Source organism: Panthera onca, chromosome E3 (genome assembly GCF_046562875.1).
Source record: "Panthera onca isolate mPanOnc1 chromosome E3, mPanOnc1 haplotype 2, whole genome shotgun sequence".
Taxonomy (NCBI): Eukaryota; Metazoa; Chordata; class Mammalia; order Carnivora; family Felidae; genus Panthera; species Panthera onca.
The window spans coordinates 8,040,690-8,060,938 of NC_138354.1; the positions used below are offsets into that span (position 1 = coordinate 8,040,690).

General features: G+C 54.2%; 1 protein-coding gene and 1 long non-coding RNA gene across 3 annotated transcripts; one reads left to right on the plus strand and one right to left on the minus strand.

Moving 5' to 3' along the window:
* Positions 1 to 3,987: 3,987 nt before the first annotated feature.
* On the minus strand, positions 3,988 to 12,953 carry NAT16 (N-acetyltransferase 16 (putative)). The gene is given in 7 exon segments (XM_078440435.2): positions 3,988 to 5,888; positions 5,890 to 6,005; positions 6,008 to 6,056; positions 6,677 to 7,278; positions 7,444 to 7,993; positions 10,915 to 10,954; positions 11,820 to 12,953. Coding segments are annotated over 5 exon segments (1,698 nt in total). The 5' UTR covers positions 7,990 to 7,993; positions 10,915 to 10,954; positions 11,820 to 12,953; the 3' UTR covers positions 3,988 to 5,503.
* A 3,596-nt stretch (positions 12,954 to 16,549) lies between these two features.
* On the plus strand, positions 16,550 to 19,297 carry LOC144614749 (uncharacterized). 2 transcript variants are annotated; one of them, XR_013552830.2, is made up of 3 exons: positions 16,550 to 16,729; positions 16,849 to 16,962; positions 17,348 to 18,069. It is a non-coding gene; the product is annotated as an uncharacterized LOC144614749 (long non-coding RNA). The 2 variants fall into 2 exon arrangements; XR_013552829.1 differs by lacking the exon at positions 17,348 to 18,069 and adding an exon at positions 19,145 to 19,297 and having other exon boundaries at positions 16,555 to 16,729.
* Positions 19,298 to 20,249: the final 952 nt, after the last annotated feature.

Below are 20,249 nucleotides of genomic sequence, written 5' to 3' on the forward strand. Positions count from 1 at the left end.
AGAGAATCCATCAGCGAGCCGGGTCCAGTGAAGGGAGACCAGCCGTGGGCGGGGGTGGGGGGGGGGGAGGACGGAAATGGGGAGGGGGGAGGGGAGAAGAGAGGAAGGCAAGGGGAGCAGCCACTGCAGGAATGAAGGGGAGGAGGGAGGTTGAAGGGGGTTGCGGTGCAGGCAGAAAGCTGTGCGGGGGCGTGGGCAGGGAAAGGGGGGAGTGACAATGACACATGCCAGACACACAAGAACTGCGGACACAGGGGTGCCTGTGGGCACACGCAGGACACCCGCGCCCTAAGACTCTGGAAACCGAGATCAGGGCAGTCTGTCAGGGCTCAGAGACTCTTTCTGAGCCAGTCCTCAACCCCCTCCTCATCTCTTCCTAGCACTGACCCTCCTTCTCCCTCTCTGTCTCTCTCTCTCTTTCTCTCTCTCTCTCTCTCTCTCTCTTACACACACACACACACACACACACACACACACACACACACTCACGTGCTTTCCCTCTATAGCCAGCAGTGGCTTCTCGGTTCCATCAGTGGCTCGACTTTCCCAGAAGAAAGCCCATCAGCTCTGCAGGGAAAGAGGTGGGGAGGAGCAGAGAGAGAGGCAAGAGAGAGAAGATGGGAGCAGGAGAGGGAGGGAGGGAGGAAGGAATCTGGAACAGGTAGAAGGAACAGGCTAAAGGAGAGGGGGAAAAAAAAAGCCCTGAGAACCAAGGTGACTGTAGAGATGCCAAAGAAAGCAGAGAGAGGAGGGGGCAGCAGACCCCAAGGCTGTGATTAACCCCCATCCCCCAACACACACAACTATCTAGGACCACTCCCTAACCCTGTGAGCTCCCCTCCTTCCTTTCTCCTCCTCTTCTCCCCTTTATCTTCCCAGCCCGGTTACTGAGAGCAGTGGAATGGGGAGGGGGTCACGTTACCTTCCCGAGGAGGATGAATCAGTGAAATGGCTCTGACATCTGGAGGGGGGAGGGGAAACCATCCAAGAGAGAAGGGGGGAGGGAAGGAGCCAAGGGGGGGCAGACTGAGAGCTGATGGGGCTAACAACTAAGTGTGAGATGAAGGGGGACAGGCACCTAGAGAAACAGTTTGTGTTCCTGGGGGCTTGTGTACGTCCCCATGCACCTGTGTGTGCATGTACATATATGTGCATGTGTGTTTGTGTGTGTGTAGAGATTGATGAAACATAAAGGGGTGGGGAGAAAGGGAATTGGAAGACCAGTTGTGTATTTAATCAGATAGAGTGGATGGGCATGGTAGTGTTCCAATTTAAATATGAAATCTCTTCCAATCTGTGTGGCCGTGTGTTTTGCCTGTTTCCAGATGTCTTTGTAGAAGTATGAGTGTGCAGGGGTTCTGATCCTTCTGAGTGTCCATATACTTGTGTGGTTGGGAGACTTTGAGTGCATCCAGTCTGGGCATCTGCTGGTGTCTGAAAAGTGAGCCTGGCTTGATGTGTCAATAGTGTGTGTGTGTGTGTGTGTGTGTGTGTGTGTGTGTGTGTACGCATGTGTCTTTGTGCATTTCCCTGGGTCCTTCCATACTTTCTGATACATGTTAGAAGTTATGTGGATGTTTCTGTCTTTGATCTTGCTCGCCCCTCCCCCACATCCACCATCTCTAGATTTCTGTAAAGTAAAGCCACTCATCTGCAGCCCCCAAGTTTGGGTCCTTGCCCCCCATTTTCAGATCATTCCTCCATTCTTCCCCAACTCTTCACCCCTTCCTTCCTTCACTCAGCCCAGAAGCTCAGGAGAGCTTCTCAGACACTGACATCCCAAGAATTTCAGTCAGCATGGGGTGGAGTAGGGGACAGCAAGGTGGAAGCCAGGCACCCAGGGTGATAGGCTTGGTCATTCCACAACCTGAATCATGCCTGCACGGACTCTGAATCCCTGGGTCTGTTTCCACCTCTCTTCGTCTCAGTTCCCTACCTGGGTCTGCGCATTCACACACACCCCACCTCTCAGAGATATCGTGATGCGCCCTTCATATCCTGCTGCCTCTAGGGGCTTCTGGAAAAAAGCTGGACTGGGGACAGAATCCTGGAATCGGTAGAGGAGGGAGGTGGCAGGAAAGAAAGAAAATGGAGAGACAGAGCTGGAAAAGGCATTGCTGAGATGGGAACCTGGAGGGTATGCCTGGTGCTTGCTCTGAGTTATTTGTATAAATCCATCTCTGTCTTTGTTTCTGAATCTCTCATACTCTCCAAGAGGGTAGCAGGAGAAGCTGGGGTCCGGTGGAGTAGTGATCCAAGCTGAAGATTTGGAAAGCCAGGAGAGGGGGGACAGAGCACTGTGTCTTTTCCCTGAGAAGCTTTGGAAGAGAAAAATAGGCCAGGGGCTTGGGGACCCTGCAGCTCACCGTCCCCCCATCTTTCCCTTCCCCCCAACTGGTGACTCACCTCTGCAGCCTTTCATTGCGTCAGCGATGGGGGGACAGGCAGGGAGGGGGCACTTTATGAGAGGGGAAGGGGTCTCCACTTAGAATTGAAAGAAGGCACAGAAAGTCCCCCTGAAAATGGCCCCATTAGAAAACATCATTGCCCTATCCCCTGCCCACCCCAGTTCAGTAGGGTGTAGGGTGGGGAGTCCTGGGGAGGGGACTGAGAGGGGGCTGAGGGCCACTGGTGGGACTGGGGATGATGAGTGATAGGAAGGGGGTGCTCACCCTGATTTTCAGTTCCGGGGACCCATTCCCTCATACCCCCACCCACTCCTGAGTGGGGGATGGGAGACCCAGCAAGCCGGGGGAGGGCAAAGCCGCAGAGATGAGTCACCAAGAGAATGAGAGAGAGAGAGAGAAAGAGACAGAGATCAGGGGAGACACAAAGAGAGACAGCTTCTGGAGAGACTGAGAAGGGAAAACACACACACCATGAAGATGATATCCACAAACTAATCAGAGAAAGCACATTACTTTCATAATCCTGAACCAGCCTCCTCCAACACCCACCGGTCACATACAAACATACTATTATTCAGAGTTACACTGATATTCTGAGACACACCCACTTACACAAACACAGTATCACACCTAGCCTCGGCAGTGTCACTCAGACACATGCTAAGATGTGACCAGGGTAATGGAGATTTGCGTTGAGAGCCCTCGTTTCTTTTACATGGGATGGTGGGAGGGGGCAAAAACCCTGAGGGAATGTGACTTCACAAATCCAAGAGGCGGCTTCAGGGACTCGCAGGCTATGCCTTGCACACACCACGATACACAGTTGCCTACCTCCCCATCCACACATACATAGTAACATATCAAGCATCCTCCTCATCAAAAAGCCACTTGGAGTACCTGATTCTGGGGTACACCAGGCACGTTGTCCCGAATACATCCCACCCGGACACCCTCTGACCTGTACACACATGTACAGAAACGCAGACACACAAAGACTCCCATGGACACACTCACACGGACGGAAACCACCTTGCGCTGCCTCGCCTGCGTCCACACGTCCTGGCGCCCCCTCGCGTTACTTTTCGGAGTCGCAGTCTCCGGCGCTCTGGAGCTCGGCTCCCGGGGGGGCGGCGCCCAAGCTCCCTCCACCTCCTCCCCCTTCCGCGCGTTGCCCACCCAGGAATCCGGAAAGCCAGCGCGCTGGCCAAGAGAGCTGGGAGTTAGACGCCTGGATGGTGGGGCTGAGGGAGGCCGGTCCTGGATGCCAAGGGGAACTTGGGAGAAAAGCCCATAGAATTTGGATAGCAGCGGACTCCCAGGCCCAGGGGAAAGCGAGACCCAGGCTTGTCAGGGCGCCGCGCAGCTGCCCGCCTCGCTTCTGAGCAACCGCTTCTTTCTGCCGCTGGGCTGGGGTGGGGGTGGGGGCGCGCAACGGCCAGCAGCCCTCTCCAGCTCCAGGAAGTCATTAGCCCCATTGCCACAGGGCTTAGAGATCCTCTCTAATACAGGCTGCTGGGGAAGGGGGAAGGATAATGCGCCTCATCCCTCCCCTGCTGAGAAGTGAAACAGACACAGAGGGTGGGCTAAGGGTCCTTTTTATTGTAATACAGCCACGGCTGAAGTGACAGGGAGGGTGGCAGCATGGCCAGGCGCTGAAGGCAGACAAGCAAGGCAGTGTAGCACAACAGCAAAACCGGAACTGGGGGAAGTGATGGAGCAGCGGCTGTCCTGTGCCCACCTTCTTCTACCTCCTGGCGCCCTCCTCTGCCCACGTCTCTGATTCCATCCCCAGCGACCCCTGTGCTTACTGTCAACAAATCCCTAGCAACTGTCCATCGTCCAACAAGAAGTTCAAACAGTCATCGCCACAACGAGTGAGGTTCTGAGGCATGCTCTGGCTTGGGACAGACCTGAACTCCAGTCCCTGCCAGGCTCCCAGCTACTCTGAATGACTTGGAAGTCACTTTGATCTTTCTGAGCCTGTTTCCTCCCTCGGTGGTAGATGTGAGGATCCAGTGTAGAAGACAGCGCTGTGCAACTGCAGCTGTTACTACTTGCATTGAAATAGAAAACTGGCAAAGTCCAAAAAAAAAACCCCATAAAGGAACCAGAGGAAGGGAGGGATGTCCAGAAATATCTGGAGGCAGGGGTTCCAGTTGCACTAGAAGGAAGCCTGGTTAGAGCCAGAAGACAGCCCCATATTGGGCTGAGGAAACTGCCCTTCCCAGCTCAAGCCCCCTGTTTCATGTCCTGGTTAAGGCACTAGTTGGGGATATAGGAAGGGGGGCTGGGAAATAGCAACATCTTGCAAAGTTGGACGAACCCCATCAGAGGGGGCAGTCTTGTAAAGATGCGTCACCAGAGGGTCAACAGGGCATTATGATTGTTTCATTTATAGGCTTTCTCTCCGTATTGCACACAGGGCGGGTGATGAAGAGTTCATGGGGAAGAGGAAGGGAGGAGCAGACAAATGGGCAATGAGGAGCTAAGTGTCTGGGGGGGGGGGGGTCCGGGGAATAGGAGGATGGGAGCTCAGAGAGAAGGAGAGAGGGGACACTGATGTAGAGGCGCAGGAGACTGAGAGGGAGGCAGGAGGGGAGCGCGGGGCAAGCTCTGAGAGCTTGAGAAAGGGCGGGAGGAAGAAAAGTAATACATGTTGGGCAGCTGGACCTTGCACATCCCTCTACCTGCTTCCGCCCACGAGGAGGCAGAAGGGAGAAGCCAGGAAGGACGGAGTTCCCCGCCAGCCCAGGGCGACGGACAAGGAAAGGCTCTGAAGCCTGTGAAGGAACCCATTCTTTGGCCCGTGAGGGGAACGGGCGGGCCATAGCAGAGCAAGGGCCTCCCCCAAACCCGGCGATCGGATCCAGTTGTGGGCCATAGAGTGGGCGCGCTACAGGCGAGATGGCAGAGAGGCAAGGCTAAAAGGTTGGGGGGGGGGGGGGGCGCTCCGGTAAGGGTAAGCGGGCTTCCCAGCAGACCACGGAGAGTAGGGGGAGGGGGCGGAGCTTGCAAACACTGGGGGGCGGGGCTTTCTGAAGATCAGCGAAAATGGACGGATCTAAATGCTCCTCTCGCCTCCGAGAGGAGAGGCCCTAGATGTCGGCCTCCAGCGGGTACTGTTCTGTGTAACCCTTGACCAGCTCGAGCCCCAAGCCGGCCTGGCAGAGGTCAGCCAGCTGCGACCATAACTGGGACGCCAGGAAAAGCTGGCGCATGGCGTTGAGACCGGCGAGGCGCGGGGCCGGACCCTGCACGTGCCGCAGAAGCCGGCTCTGCGCCTGCGCACCAGGGCTGCGCACGGCGTCGACGTTGAGGTAGCGCCACGTGCCGTCACCGCCGTGCGGGATGGGGGAGGGGCGCGTGCACAGCGTGGGTAAGCGCGGGCGCGCGGAGCCGTCTACGCGCCACTCCAGGTCCTTGGCCGCCAGCAGGCGCAGGTTGCTCTCACGTGGCCGGTAGGGCTGCCAGTCCTGGGTGAACGTCGCGCTGCATGGAAGGCAACAGTAGGAGGCGGGCCACGTCGCCGCCAGTCTCCGACACGGTCTCGGTGGGCAGCGGCGAGGTGACGGAGGCCCGCAGCGCCGCCAGCTGCACACGCCCAGCCGCGCCAGGAGCACGGAGGCATTGACTCAGACCCAAAGGATGCTCCTGTGGGGGGCAAGAGTGAGCGCGGAGTGGGCAGCGGAAGGGCTGGAGAGCCCAGCGCCTCAGCATCTTCACACCCACGGGCTCCCAGCAGGGCCCCTCAGAAGGACCGACTGTGCCGGGCCAAGTGGAGTGGGGTATGTGAAAGCCTGCCCCACCCCCGAGGGTAGCATGGAGGACCCAGGGGCAAGTCCTCAGGATAGGTTCCTGGAGCCCCAAGGAGGGGCGGGGTTCGTGTGCGGGAGCCAGGGGACTGGGGGTGTGGGCCGCTGGGTCTCGGAGGGGAGTGGAAGGGAGGAAAACAGATCAGTCGGTAGGATAGGGGAGCCGGACGGAAAGGACAAAGATTCACATTAGGATGTTTGGATCCCTGGAGGGAGGCCGGATCAACAGAGAGGAGTCCCGGTCACGGAACTCCGGACGCTTAGGCTCCTCAGCCATCTGGAGTAAGGACTGAGGGTTTGACGGCTGGGAGTCGGGAACTTTTTGACTTCCCCTGGGCAAAAGGGCCTGGGTAAGGACTGGGAGTCCGGGGGCGGGGCTCACGGGCGCCCCCACTCGGTAGAGCCAGCAGAGAAGGAAAGCGGGTGACTGGGCTTGCGGGGAGGACGCCCGGCTACCCGAGCTCCCTTGTCCTCCTCACCTGCTTGGTAATTAGGCCGTGTTTCTTGAGCTCCCGGGGGCCCACTTGGTCGTCCCGGGTGAGCCGTGCCGCCTTGACCCCCGGGTTCTGTGTCTTGACCAGCTGCGGGCAGAAGCGCCGCAGCAGCCCGGCCACGCCCTTGCCGCGCTCCCGGGGAGCCACGCACAGCCCCTCCACCAGCGCTGTCTCCCCGGAGTCGATCACGTGCGCCGACTCCAGCGCGATCTGCGGACCCAGGCCGTTAGGGGGCCCTCCGCCCCTGCCGGGACTCTCTGCTCGCAGGGCTCGCCTCTTCCCACACGCTGAGCACTCTGTCGTCACCACCCCGGGCGCCAGGCCAGGCCCGGGCCTGCCCCAGATCTCCTCAGCACTTGGGTCTCGAATTCCAGAGCCGGCAGAGAGGGAGCTCATTCGCCGGGCTCTCGTCCACCTCTTGAGATGCTCCAGCTCCGCGTGCACCCCTGTGCCTGAGCACTGGCCACGCCCCCTTCCCTTGGATCCACCCCAGGAGCTGGCTACGCCCTCCCGCCCCGGGCCTTGCCACGCCCCGCTTCTTCTTAGCTCCGCCCCGGACCCCGTCTAGGGGCTGGTCCTGCTAACCGCGTCCAGGTGCTTTTTCGTACGCGAGTTCGGTCTATCGGGGGTCCTGACCCCACTCTTGCTCTCACCCCCGGTCTACCCTCTCTTGCCTGCTCTCTTCTTTTTGTGCTCCTGCTCCCAGGAACTCCAAATGAATGCTCAAACACCGAAGCTATCCCCAGCCCCTCCCTCGGGTTCCTCTGCTACCCGTGTTGTACACGCTCTCCATCCCACCCTCATTGGCTGGGCCCCTGGATCCGCACATCCTACTCTTTGGTTCCAAGGCCAACTGGCTCCTCGGCATCCGGACTGGGGCTGGGGGAGAGGCTCGCCTCCTCTCTTTCTTAAGGTCCACTCACCCAAACGTAGCTTCACCCCCTTTTCACCTGGGCCCCGGCTCTCCTCACTCCTGTTTCTCTTGGCCAGCACCACGGTGCCGTCCTGTTCTGCTGCCACCACGAAGTCCAATGGCTGGGCCGTGGCCTCAGGCCCCGATCCAGACCTGGGGTTGGCCCCCAAGGACTTGGCCTTGGCCTCAGGCCCTGATTCAGCCCCCAGGGGCTCAGTCTCAGCCTCAAGCCCCCATCCGGATCTGAACTTGGCCTCCGCCTCCTGTAGCGGGGTGTTTGAGTGTGGCTCGACATCTGGCTGGTCCTCTTTTTCAGGCTTAGGGAGCTCTGAGCTGGCTGAATCACAACTGGATTGTTTCATCACCCTGCAGAAAATAGACAACCCAGTATCATGGTCAGAGCCCCTGTTTCCACATATAGCACCTGACACGCGCATGCGCGCGCACACACACACACACACACACACACACACACACACACACCCCACAGTACTTTGCTACACAAATACCCCTTCTCTTTCTCTCCCCACACTAACCCTGGGAATTCAGGGCCTCCAACTCTGACCAAATCCCAATCCTACCCTGCCCCACCCTACCAGGGTGCTTCTCAACAGTGACAAACTCAGGAATACCATGAGCTCCTCACGGACTGGCCCCAAATCTCCTTCAACCCCAGTCACCCCCAGGGACTCAGGCAATGGGGCAGAAGGTCCTTGGAGGGGTAAAAAAAAAAATGGAAAGACATCCCTCTAGGGTCCCACCATCTCTCTCAGGCCTCTGCGAGAACATGGGAAAGCCCCATCATCCCCACTCCTCCTACAAGAGGGTTCCCTGGGAAAAGCAGAGGGTTCAACCTCCTCCCCTTCCTACCACTGCCACTCTCAATCCCCAGGGCAAAGGGAGGAGGATGTAGACGCCAGATCTTCCCCCTATGTCCACTCCAGTGCCCTCCACTCCCCTCCAACACATACATTCAAACACAAGCCAGAGGAGTGGACAGGTGGACAGCTCCATTAAAAAATTTCAAGTCATTTCTCCCAGGCTAATCAAACCTGCCTTTCCCTTCCTTCTGCTGAAGTTTGTCCTCTCCTTCTCCATTGGAAGACCTGGTTCCACTCTAGGGCTAGATGATTATTTGGAAAAGGGCTCTGTTGGAGCTCCTGCAAACAAGATGTGCACAAGGATCACCGATGCCCCCTCCCCCCATTTGCCTTCCCTACAGAGAGTCTCTGTGTTCTCTCTCTCCCTCTGTTCTGCTTTCAGTTTCTTCCCACAATTCTTGCTCTGTCTCTTGCTCAATACTTTCTGTGCCCTTCCCCTTCTCATTTTTGGGTCAGCTCCTATGGATCTGGTACCCTTTGGCCTCCAGCTCTTCTGTTTTCCCTGCCAGAGACAGGGCCAAAGAGAAAGGCCCCTCCCCAAGTCCTGAAGACTCCTCATTTCCAGACCTCTCTCCTTCAAACCAACCAAATCAACTAATCGTTATTAATTTTTATTTGACTGGGGGAGGGGCAAAGGGAGGGAGAGAGAAAGAGAAACAGAATTCAGGCTCCATGCTCAGCACTGAGCCCAACGCAGGGCTTGATCCCAGGACCCTGGGATCCTGACCTGAGCCAAAATCAAGAGTTGGAAGTTCAACCGACTGAGTCACACAAGTGCCCACCCAAATCCTCCAATTAAATCCTCCTCCTCTCTTTCAGCCAATTATAACTGTCCCTTCATATAACCTACATTAAGCCTCATTAACCAACATCCCAGGGGACACACATACCAGCTACTTTGTGAGAGATAATATGGTGTTGGTTGGCTATTTATTTATTGTTAACAGGAACATGATCTAGGCTTGGGATAGGGGACAAACAATTACACCAAGGAGTTTAGGGATGATCTTAGCCTCCATGCCATAAACATAGCTTACATGAACACAGCGTGCCTGCTGTACAGACAAAGCTTTAAAACAAGAGCCCCATCTCCCTCTTTCTTTTCAGTCTGATGCTGATGTCTAAGGCTCTCCCAGGTAAGCCTGGATGAAGTAAGACAGCATTAGGCCAATGTCATCAGAGGTGGGGGCAGCACAGGCTCAGAGGATCCTAGAGCCCCTGCTAGAGTTGAGGACCATCAGGTTCAACCCACTTCTTTCACAATGAGGAAACAGACCCCCAAGGAGGCTAAGGTCTTGCCTAAAGTGACTCAGCTTGGGCAGAGCCAGGCTAACAGTTAAGTTTTCCTAGCCCCCAGGCTAGTGGTGGGGAGACCTCTTTTTGGTGTATATTTGGATCTCCAAACCCAGCCTGAAGAGCAAGGAATTACTGGGTCCTTGGCAGGAGTCAAAGGTGCCAAGGGCTGAGGGCTAAGAACCAGAGATGGGACCATGGGAGGAATCCCCACTACCCTCTGCCCATGTCAGCAGTTCCTATGCCAACAACAAGCCGGGGACCAGCTCAAGCATCAGATTCCTTGTGACAGGCAGGAATGACGGGGCTCAGAAGAGATAAAAGCAAGTTAGCTGTGGCTCCCATCTATGTCTCCAGGCAACCTCACCAGCTGTTCCTGAGTCCCTAGAAAATAACAAGCTGGTAGTTCTGTGCTGACTCCAGCGATTCCCCACTGCCCCCAAAAGGGACAGAAAGTGAGCAACTTGTAGACTGGGACACATCCAACTAATAATTCAAGACATGAGGTTTTGGTTACCCCTCCTGTGCTTTCAAGATGGGGGAGAGTATTTCCAAAGGGTGTGTCTATGCCTTGGATAAAGTGGTTTGTAAGGGGGTCACAGGGAAGAAGGAAGCGCCTGCAAATTTATCTCTTCCATTTTTCCCCATCACTCTTCCACACCTGCTCCCTTTGGTGGGGAGGCGGGGGACAAAACAGTTCCAAATTATTTAAGCCCTGGGGGAGGTGGGGACTGGGAAAAAAGCAGGTCGGGGGTTCCAGGCCAAGCCAAAGCTGCTGGCTGTCCCCACAACCCTGGCTCCACACTCTGATCCCTTCCCATCCCTCAGAATAGCGCCCTCCAACCGGGCTCCTTGAACTATCGCTCCCATAGGTGTCTAGGCAGAGGAAGGGGCAGCCCTTTGCGTCCAGGGCACTGTGGGAGATGTAGTTCCGGCATCTCCTGGACCAAGCTCCAGGAAGAGGGGCGGCACATCCCCTCCATATCCTCCACATCCTTGGATCTATTCTTTCAATTTTATAAATATAAATGATCGCTCTGGGAGGGGATGATTCTAGTCCTCGCTGGGCATGCTGGGAGCCCCCCTACCCCACCTCCACCGCACCCCACACACCTGAAATATTGATGCCCTTGAGGTCGACAGCTTCTCGGAGCTGGAAGAGGGAGCAGAGGGAGCAGAGAGCGGAGAGGCGGAGACAAAGAGACGGCAGTTACACAAAGCGCCCAAAGAACAGAGCGGGAAGGACAGGAAGGGAGGCAGGAAGGAGACAAAGGCGGACAGGGGGATGCGGGGCAGAAGAGGATGGGAGAGGGGAGTGGCAGCAGGCATGGATATCAGACACAGACATGACACCTCGTGACTCAGGGCCCAGCAGATGCCAAAAAAAGCCCTAGCTCTGCACCCCCTCCCCAGAGAGACCATAAATAGAAAACAGCGACACACCCCCTTCTCCCCACGGTGTGCGATGGGGGAAGGGGTCAAGGGGAGGAGAAAGCCAGAAAAGGGTCTGGAAGAGAACAGAGACCTGGGGACAGAGGCAGGGAGACGAGATAACATGGGGCAAAGGCAAGGGGTGAGGAAGATAGACCAACGAGCAGTGTGTGCGTGGGGGTGGGGGGAGGGTGCCCCAGGGCCACAGTCATGGACTGGGGACTGTACTCGGGGGTCTTCCCCAGTTTTCCCTCTGCCCCTTTCCAAGAGTGGGGGTGGGGGCGGCAGGCGCGCGAGATTCCGAAGGAAGCTGTCTACTTGACAGGGGTCCCTCTGGGCACCAGGCTCTGGGGACAGGTGGGAGAGCAATGGCGACGGGGTGGGGGAGGGATGACGGACAGGAAAGTGTCTCTGAACACCTAGGCGAAGTCCAGGTCCCAGTTATCTAGGTCACCGGACAGGGAGAGGTTGGGCTGTAGGGGGCGCAGCAGCTGACTTCCCCGGGCGGGGGTGGGGGGCGGTGGCCTTCTGCTGCCCCCATTCCGCGGTGGAGGAGCACGCCAGCCCCGAGGCCCGCGGCCCCCTACCTCGCCGGAGCCGGAACCGGGGCGGGGAAGCCCAGACACGGAGCGGGGCCGGCCACGCGGACAGCGAACGGTGCCGGTAGAGGGGTCCCTTCGGAGCCCCGAGGGTCGAGCTCGGGTGACGCGCGGGGACCGGAGCAGTCCCAACTCGGAGTGAGAATGTAGGGTCTGCGCTGCGGCTCAGTTCGGCACGCGGGCGCGAGCGGGGACATTCGGGGTGCGGGCGCTGCGGGCACCTCCCGCGGCGACGCTCCGCCGGGCCGGGCGGCGGCTCCGAGGGGCGGAGACCCCAGCGACGTGGAGGAAACCCGGCCCGGATCTGGAGTGGACTCGGGGCGGCCTTGGGGAGGTGCGGGCGGAGAGCAGGTGCCCTGGCGGGGCGGGGGGGCGTGTGGACCTGGGTGGCGGGCGCAGCAGGATAGCCTCAAGTCTGGCGGACGAGACTCCGCCCCTTGTCCTGGCTAGGGAGCTGGACCTTAGGTGGAGGTGCCTTGGGTTTTGGGGGGGGGGGAGGGGGTACTGCCGGCTTAGTTATTGCCCCCACGTCCATAGCACCTCTATGCTCTGTCCTGAAGCACCCCCCTCCCCCAATCTCGCAGTCCTCCCTCCGACCTCCCGCCGCCAGATAAGTCAGAGCGACTGGAAGGGGCACGCAGAGCCCTGGGGACCAGGTCAGAGAAACTGATCAAAGAAATTAGAAAGTCGTGAAGATGGGGATGTGAGGGGACACCAGGAGACAGAAGCAGAGGGGCGGAAGGGAGCAGAGCGAGGCCAAGACCGGTCAGAGTGTCCACCCCTCCCCGGGGGGCGCAGGGTAGCCTCGTCCCGCAGGTGCATCAGAGGCCTCAGCTCACGCTCAGCGGCTGGCCGTCAGGCAACCAGGCCCCCACAGGGCAGCACGCAGAAAGAAAAACTCCAGGTACACCCACGAACCCACTCCCTCACCCCCAGCACACGAACACAGACCTCTGCGCGCGCGCACACACGTCCTGGGGATCTCCGCACAGGCTCTGCACCTCGTGCTAAACCCGGTGTGTGGGGGAAGGGTGGGAAGAACAGGCAAATGTGTCCAGGAGCACTGTCCCCAATGAGCTGGTGGCCCGGGCACTTAACTCCCGAGGGGCTCCTTCCCACCCTCCCCCCCCCCCCCCAAAATGAGGTAAAAAACACCTGCAGTTCTACCCTGTAAGGAACCAGGCAAGTGATGGATGGGGAAAGCCCTTCAGTGACTGTAAAATGCTGCAGGGATTATTAAGGTCTGTTAGGGGTGAGAGCCCCTCTCCCTCGCCCTCCCTCCAGGGTCTGCCCAGCTCTCGTGCTCCTCCTGCCCCCAGAGTTAATTTCTCACCTCTCTCATTCCACTTTTTTTTTTTAAATTTTTTAAATGTTTATTTATTTATTTTGAGAGACAGAGACAGAGCATGAGCAGGGGAGGAGCAGAGAGAGAGACCCAGAATCCGAAACAGGCTCCAGGCTCTGAGCTGTCAGCACAGAGCCCGTCGCGTGGCTCGAACTCACAAACCGTGAGATCATGACCTGAGCTGAAGCCGGGCGCTCAGCCGACTGAGCCACCCAGGCGCCCCTCATTCCACTCTTTTTTCACTTACCAATGGGCTGTGATCAGATGAAGGTTCATGTCGTGTCCCTCGGCTCCCACACACATGGCCACACAATAAGTAACTTGACAAGTTACTCAACCTCCCCCCACCCTCCTCCTCCTCCTCCTTCTTTTCTTAATAGGACTTCTCCCCATTTCTATTTTTTTTTTTTTTTCTATTTCTGATTTTTAAAACTGCTAACACACTGCACATCTCAAAGCCGCAGTTCAGGTGGAACTTGCTCAATTGTGGGATAGCACGTCAAAAAGTTAGAGGAATTGGAGGAAAAAAATCACTAGTGGCAGGCGGTAGATGCAACCAGGCTCTAATCCCCCCCTCCTTTTCACCAGAAGCCCCGCCTTCTGCTACCAGAAACTCTGGGATTGGTCCAACGTCCTCCACTTCCAGTTCCGTCAACCAATCAGAATAGAAAGTCCCCCTCGCCCCGCCCCGCAAACCCTTCAAGTCCAAACCACTCTGAAGGAAGAAGTCAGCGCCCATTGGGCCGATCAAACACCGTCAGGGTCCCAAATCACCAAGCTCAGACTTCAGAAGTCTCAGCTCCCCAGAGGGGCTAGCGGGTGGTAGTGGTTGGAAGATGACTAATCTCCTGGCTGCCCCTCCCAGCGAGGGAGAACAGGAGGCTGTCAATCCTTAAGTGCTCTGAGGATGTTGGCAAGTGGGACATCACCCTGTGCCACTGTGCTTTAAAAGAGGCCGAAGTTAAGACCGATGGGGATGGAAGAGTGCTCTGCTGGTAGAGGTCTGGGTTCCAGGGCCACCCTGTACCCCCTCCTGATGGTGAGCCACAGCACCACCCAGAATGTTTACAGAGCACTTTGATTTAATTCTCACAGCACTGTAGGATGGGTGAGGCTGTATAGTGAGGGTTCCGAGAGGTCGCATGATGTGAGCTAGGGACGCTGGGGGGTTTTCTGACTGCAAACTCAGACCCCACTGCCCACTCACCTCTCGGAGGTGCTTTGCAAGCTGTAAAGCAAGCAAATGTCAGTGCTGTTAATGCTGGAGATTTCCCTTAGTTGCTCTGAATTTTGTAAACACCTATACCTTGGGGTCCCTATTGGCTTTGGTCTTCACGCTGGGCTTGCTTATTTGGGCCTTTTATTTGGGAGAGCCTGATGTTTTGTTTGCCTTCTCTCAGGGCAGGTGGGCCCTACTGTCAGCCGGGCAGTGCTGTCGCTCTCTGTCATTTCTTTTGGGCCCATCCTCTGCCTCAGGGGCCTCCCCATCCTTGCCTTTCTCTCCCACCCCTCGTCCCCAACAGACCACCTTGGGTCTTCCTCCCTACCTTCTGAACACCTCCGCACCCCAGGATTCTTGTGTCCAGGACTTCCTCCTCCAGAGTTTGTGGGTTTTGACTGTTCTCCTCTCTGACCCCTCTTCACCCTCTGACTCTCCAAGCTGTGAGATCGAGGCTGAGACCCCTGCCCTCTCCCTGATCCAGTGACCCCTCTATCTGGGCAGTTCCCTAATCCACAAGTCAGGTCTTGACTTCCCAGGTCATCTCCAGCTATCTGTGGGATGACATCAATTGGCTGATAGCAGAGAAACAAAATATGCTTAACAGGAACTGAACTGGGCACCTCGTATGCTTTTTGTCGTACAACTTTCGTGACCAGCTCATCTGCAGATAAGGAAGGAGACCAAAGATCAGAGGGTTAGGTAATTGGCCCCAAGTCACAGAGCCAGAGAATCCATAAAAGTCTTACTTAGGATTATAACACTGAAAAGAATCATCCAGATCATCTCAGAAGGCAAAGTATCACAGATGCCACATACCCCTGGTGACTCACGGTTTCCTCATCTGTAAAGAGGGCATAGCACCTAACTTCCAGTAAAGGTTGAATAAGATAACGAGTGAAAAGTGCCTGACATTGCATAGAAATTCAATTAAAGGTAGGTGTTACTATCTAGCTAACGGGAACAGCAGTTCTCACATGTGGGGCACTGTAGCTTATACACTGGAATCCACACATAACCAGAAGCCCGTCTTATTTATTCTTCCTTTGGGGCTGTCAGATGTTAGGAACTTCGTGAACCAGGTGATAGAAAGCTGGGAGACCATTGAGCTTGATGGTGAACTCTTTTTAGAACAAGGCTGATGTTACAGTTAACTTTATGCCTTTGGCACTTTGTTCAGGTCTTGGGCACATAGTAAGTCCTTAATAAGTATGTTACGAATGAATGAATGAATGAATGACTTCAACCTATTTCTAGAGTGGGGTAAGGCAAGACCACCTTTGATCACTTATCAAAGGTCACCCACTGGGTAGAGGTAAGACCAGATTCCCGGTTTCTTAACCCCAAGCCAATGCACAACCCAGCCTCATGCTACATTTCTAAAGGGTCAGCGTGCTGGCTCTGCTTAGAAGTCCCTGAAGTTCCACCTCGTCTCTCCCCACTCATCACCAGGTTCCTCTCTCCAGTCCACATCATGCAACACCAGTAACATCTGTCATTCATTCATTCATTCGGCAAACATTAATGTCATCTTCTATGGGCCTGGTTGACCCACTTCTGCTCTCAAAGAGTTCAGTCGAGTTAGCCATCCACTTTTATTCTGGACAATACCTAATACAAACAAAAACAGAACAGGGGCACCTGGGTGGCTCAATAGGTTAAGCGTCCAACTCCTAATTTCGGCTCAGGTCACGATCTCATGGTCGAGGGATGGAGTGCCATATTGGGCTCCTCACTGAGTGTGGAGCCTGCTTGGGGTTTTCTCTCTCCCTCTCTCTTTGCCTCTTCTCTACTCACATGCACACTCTCCTTCAAAATAAATAAATAAACATTAGAAAAAAAATAGGACAGTATAATGAAGCCCCACTAGCCTATCATTAGCTTCAACAATTATCAACTCATAGCTGATATCGCTCTACATGGCAAGCATCCCAATATTTTGAAACCAATTTCAGACATCGTATTGTTTCACTGGTATTGCAAGAAATCATTTTAATGGCATTATCACAGTGATATGGATGGAATTGTGCCTTCCCCCCAATTCGTATGTTGAAGCCCAAACCCCTAGTGTGACTGTATCTGGAGACAGAGCCTGTAAGGAGGTAATTAAGGCTAAATGAGGTCATAAGGGTGGGGCCCAAATCCCACAGAATTATAAGAGGAAGAGACACCAGAGAGTTCTCTCTACCCATTATGCATTTGCAGAAAGAAAGGCGGAGGAGGCAGAGAGAAGTTGGCTGTCTACAGTTCAGGAAGAAAGCTCTCGCCAGAAGACGAATCTGCCAGCACCTGGATCATCACGGACTTCTAGCCTCAGAACCATGAGAAATGAACGTCTGTTGCTTACACCCTGTGTGTGGTGTCTTGTTATGATGATGCCTGAGCCGACTAAACACACACCTAACACACTTCCTCCCTCCCTCCCTCTCTCTCCCTTTCCTCACTCACTCTAGGGGAAGCCAGCTTCCTTGTCTTGAGAGACTCAGACAGCCCTGTGGAGAAGCCCATTCAACAAAGACCTGAGGCCTCAATCGAACCCCTGGGAACTGAGTCCTGTCACCAACCATGTGAGTGAACTTGGAAGCAGATCCTTCACCCCCAGTTGAGCCTTGAGATACTGCAGTCCTGGTCAGCAGCTTTAATGCAGCCTGAGAATTCTAGACCAGAATCTCCCAGCTAAGCCCGAAACTATGCTACAATAAATGTTTGTTCTTTTAAGCTGGTAGGTTTAGGGGTTATTTCCTCTGCAGGAACGGGGAACTGATCAAGTTGATACATATTTTAGACTTATTTTAATCTACATATTTCCCTTCCACCTCTCCCTCTTTGCAACTATTTGTTGAAGAAACAAGATTGGTTGTTCCCTATAAATGTCCTCACCATCTGGATTATGCTGATTACACCTCCATGGTGTTGTTTATCATATTTTTCTCTCCTCTGCTTTTCCTGTAGGCTGGGAATTAAATCAACATGCCCTGTCCAGTAGGGTAGCCATTAGTCACTCGTGGCTATTGGGCATCTGAAATGTGGCAGGCACAACTGAGGAACAGAGCTTTTTATTTCATTTCATTTGAATTAAAATTTAAAATAGATAACTGATCTAGTTATTGGAAAACTTGAAAAAAATGTATTTTTAAGTCATGTCTGCACCCAACGTGGGGCTTGAACTTACAACCCCAAGATCAAGAGTAGCTCACTCTTCTGACTGAGACACCAGGCAACCCTGGAAAACTTTTAAGTATGTTCAGAGTAACTTTTTCACTTGTGAATTTTACAAACTTTAAATATGGATCAAACATTTCCAGTGGATGTTTAGCATCTAAACTGAAATATGTTCTTTTTCTAAAATTTTTACTTTTATTTTAGAGAGAGACAGAGAGTGAGAGAGAGCAGAGAAGGGGCAGAAGGGGGGAAGGAGAGAGAATCTCAAGCAGGCTCCACACTTAGTGTGGAGCCTGACATGGAGTTTGATCTCACGACCCCAGGATTTCGACCTGAGTCGAAATCAAGTCAGACGCTCAACCGACTTAGCCACCAAGATGCCCCTAAATGGAAATATGTTCTAAGTGTACAATACAAACCAGATTTCAAGGACTTAGCCCCAAAGGAAAGTATGTAAAATATCTCATTACTGTTTTTTTATTACACATTGAAAGAATATGTTGGACATATTGGGCTAAATAAAAAATATTATTAAAATTAATTCCACCAATTTTCTCTTTATCATTTTATTGTATTATTTTATTTTAATGTATTTAAGTAGGCTCCACACCCAACATGGGGTTTGAACTCATGATCCTGAGATCAAGAATCACAGGTGTGGGGCACCTGGGTGGCTCAGTGGGTTAAGCAACCAACTTTGGCTTAGGTCATGATCTCTTGGTTGGTGGGTCCGAGCCCCTTGTCAGGCTCTGTGCTGACAGTTTGGAGGCTGGAGGCTGGAGCCTGCTTCGGATTCTGTGTCTCCCTCTCTTTCTCTGCCCCTTCCCCGCTCATTCTCTCTCTCTCTCTCTCTCTCTCTCTCTCTCTCTCAAAAATAAATAAACTTAAAAAAAAAAAGAATCACACGCTCTACCAACTGAGTCAGCCAGGCACTCCTCTTTCTCTTTTTAAAGTAGTTACTAAGAAAAGCTTAAATCATACATGCACTTTTTTAGGAAGGACTGTATTCTTCCATCAAAGGCTCAAATGTAGTTTATCTTGTTGGAATCTTACCAGATGCTGTCGCTCAAGACTTCAATCCAATCCCTTATTAGGGCCTGCAAAATGTTGATACTCTTATTCTGTCATTCTAGGTGTTTCTGTGTTTGTTTTAACTAGTTGGAAAACGCCTATAAAAGAAAACTTGTTCTTCTGTGCTCTGATTACCCTGAGGCATAGTTTGTGAAGGACAGCCAGGATGAATGCTTAAAATGTTTCCTTTTATTTGTTAATTTTCAAAATAACAAGTTGATGCCTTAGCAATTTTCAGTGGTGATCAAGTCTTATTTTTAGAACCACTATGAACTCATGGACTTTTAAACACGTTTAATGTGACGCAGTTACTGTCCCTTCCTGATGTTGCAAGGTATCCAACTGTTCGGATAAACTGGTGCTTTACAGTGACACAGAAGGGTCATGAGCGATCCTTACAGAGAGAGTTACCGGGATGCAGAGGTGGGATGGGCTGAGCCTGCCTGGCAGGCTGGTAGGTTAAGGGAGGTGTCCTGGAAGTGGGACCTGAACTGAGCAGTAAACATTCCCCCCCAGAGGATGAAGGACAAGGTCCCGCCGGCAGGAGGGGAAAGCGAGAGCAAAGCCCGAGGCAAGCAACAGCCGGCTTCACAAGAACAAGCAGTTCTGGGTTGCACGCATCCATCCGTTAGGTAGGGGCTGGCCAGCAGGGGGCGTGTGGTGGAGGGCGAGGGGAGGCAGCAGGCAGGGGAGGGAGGGAGAAGGGAGGAGAGGGAAGGAGAGGGGAAGGGTTTTAAGCAGGAGTGACACATTTGCCTTGCGAGTAGAGACAGCCCTCTGGTGGCCACATGGAGGATAGCAGGGAAGGAAAAAGCCCTGAGAGCAGGCAGAGAGCCGAACTCGTGAAGTTTCTTGGGTTCATGTATTTATAAGTTAGACTCTTCCAGATCAGGAGGAGAAATTACAGTGTTGGGGCTTATTATCCAGCTACACGGGAGGAGGAATGGCACAGGGAAGTTCAGTAACGGTTGAAAACAGAACAGACCCTCAGGACAGGCTAGTGATCCATGTTCTTTCTGTGCACCTGCCTGGCACACGTCCCCAAGGAAAGATCTCATGGCAAATGCTTACCACTTGCACCGAACATAATTTCTACAAGAGACCACCTCTGGATGGGTGCAGTCCCAGGCACAAGCAGAGAGGACTTTTGTGTGATTTTTTTTTTTTTTTAAGTATGCTCCACGCCCAGGGCAGAGCCCAGTGCAGGCCTTGAACTCACGACCCTGAGATCAAGACGCGAGTTGAGATTGAGAGTCGGATGCTCAACCGCCTGAGCCACCAGAGACTGGGAGATGTCGCAGCAGCCAAGGTTGATGACACCACCAGGGGCTGGAAGACGGGAAGGAGGGTTTCTCCTCTACTGGTTTCAGAGGGAGCAGAGCCTGCTGACACCTTGATTTTGGCCTCTGAACAGTGAGACGATAAACTTGTTGTTTTAAATCACCAGATGAGTGGCACTTTGTTACAGCTCCCTAGAAAACCAGTATAGCTCCCTTCCTTCCCATGATGGGTACGCTGCCCCCCTCTCTGGCTCTGTGAAGGGACCCCCAAGCCCTCCCGGCCCTCTGCTGGGCTTCCCGGTGCTGGGCACAACCTGCAAACCGGGCGGCTGGTTCCCTCC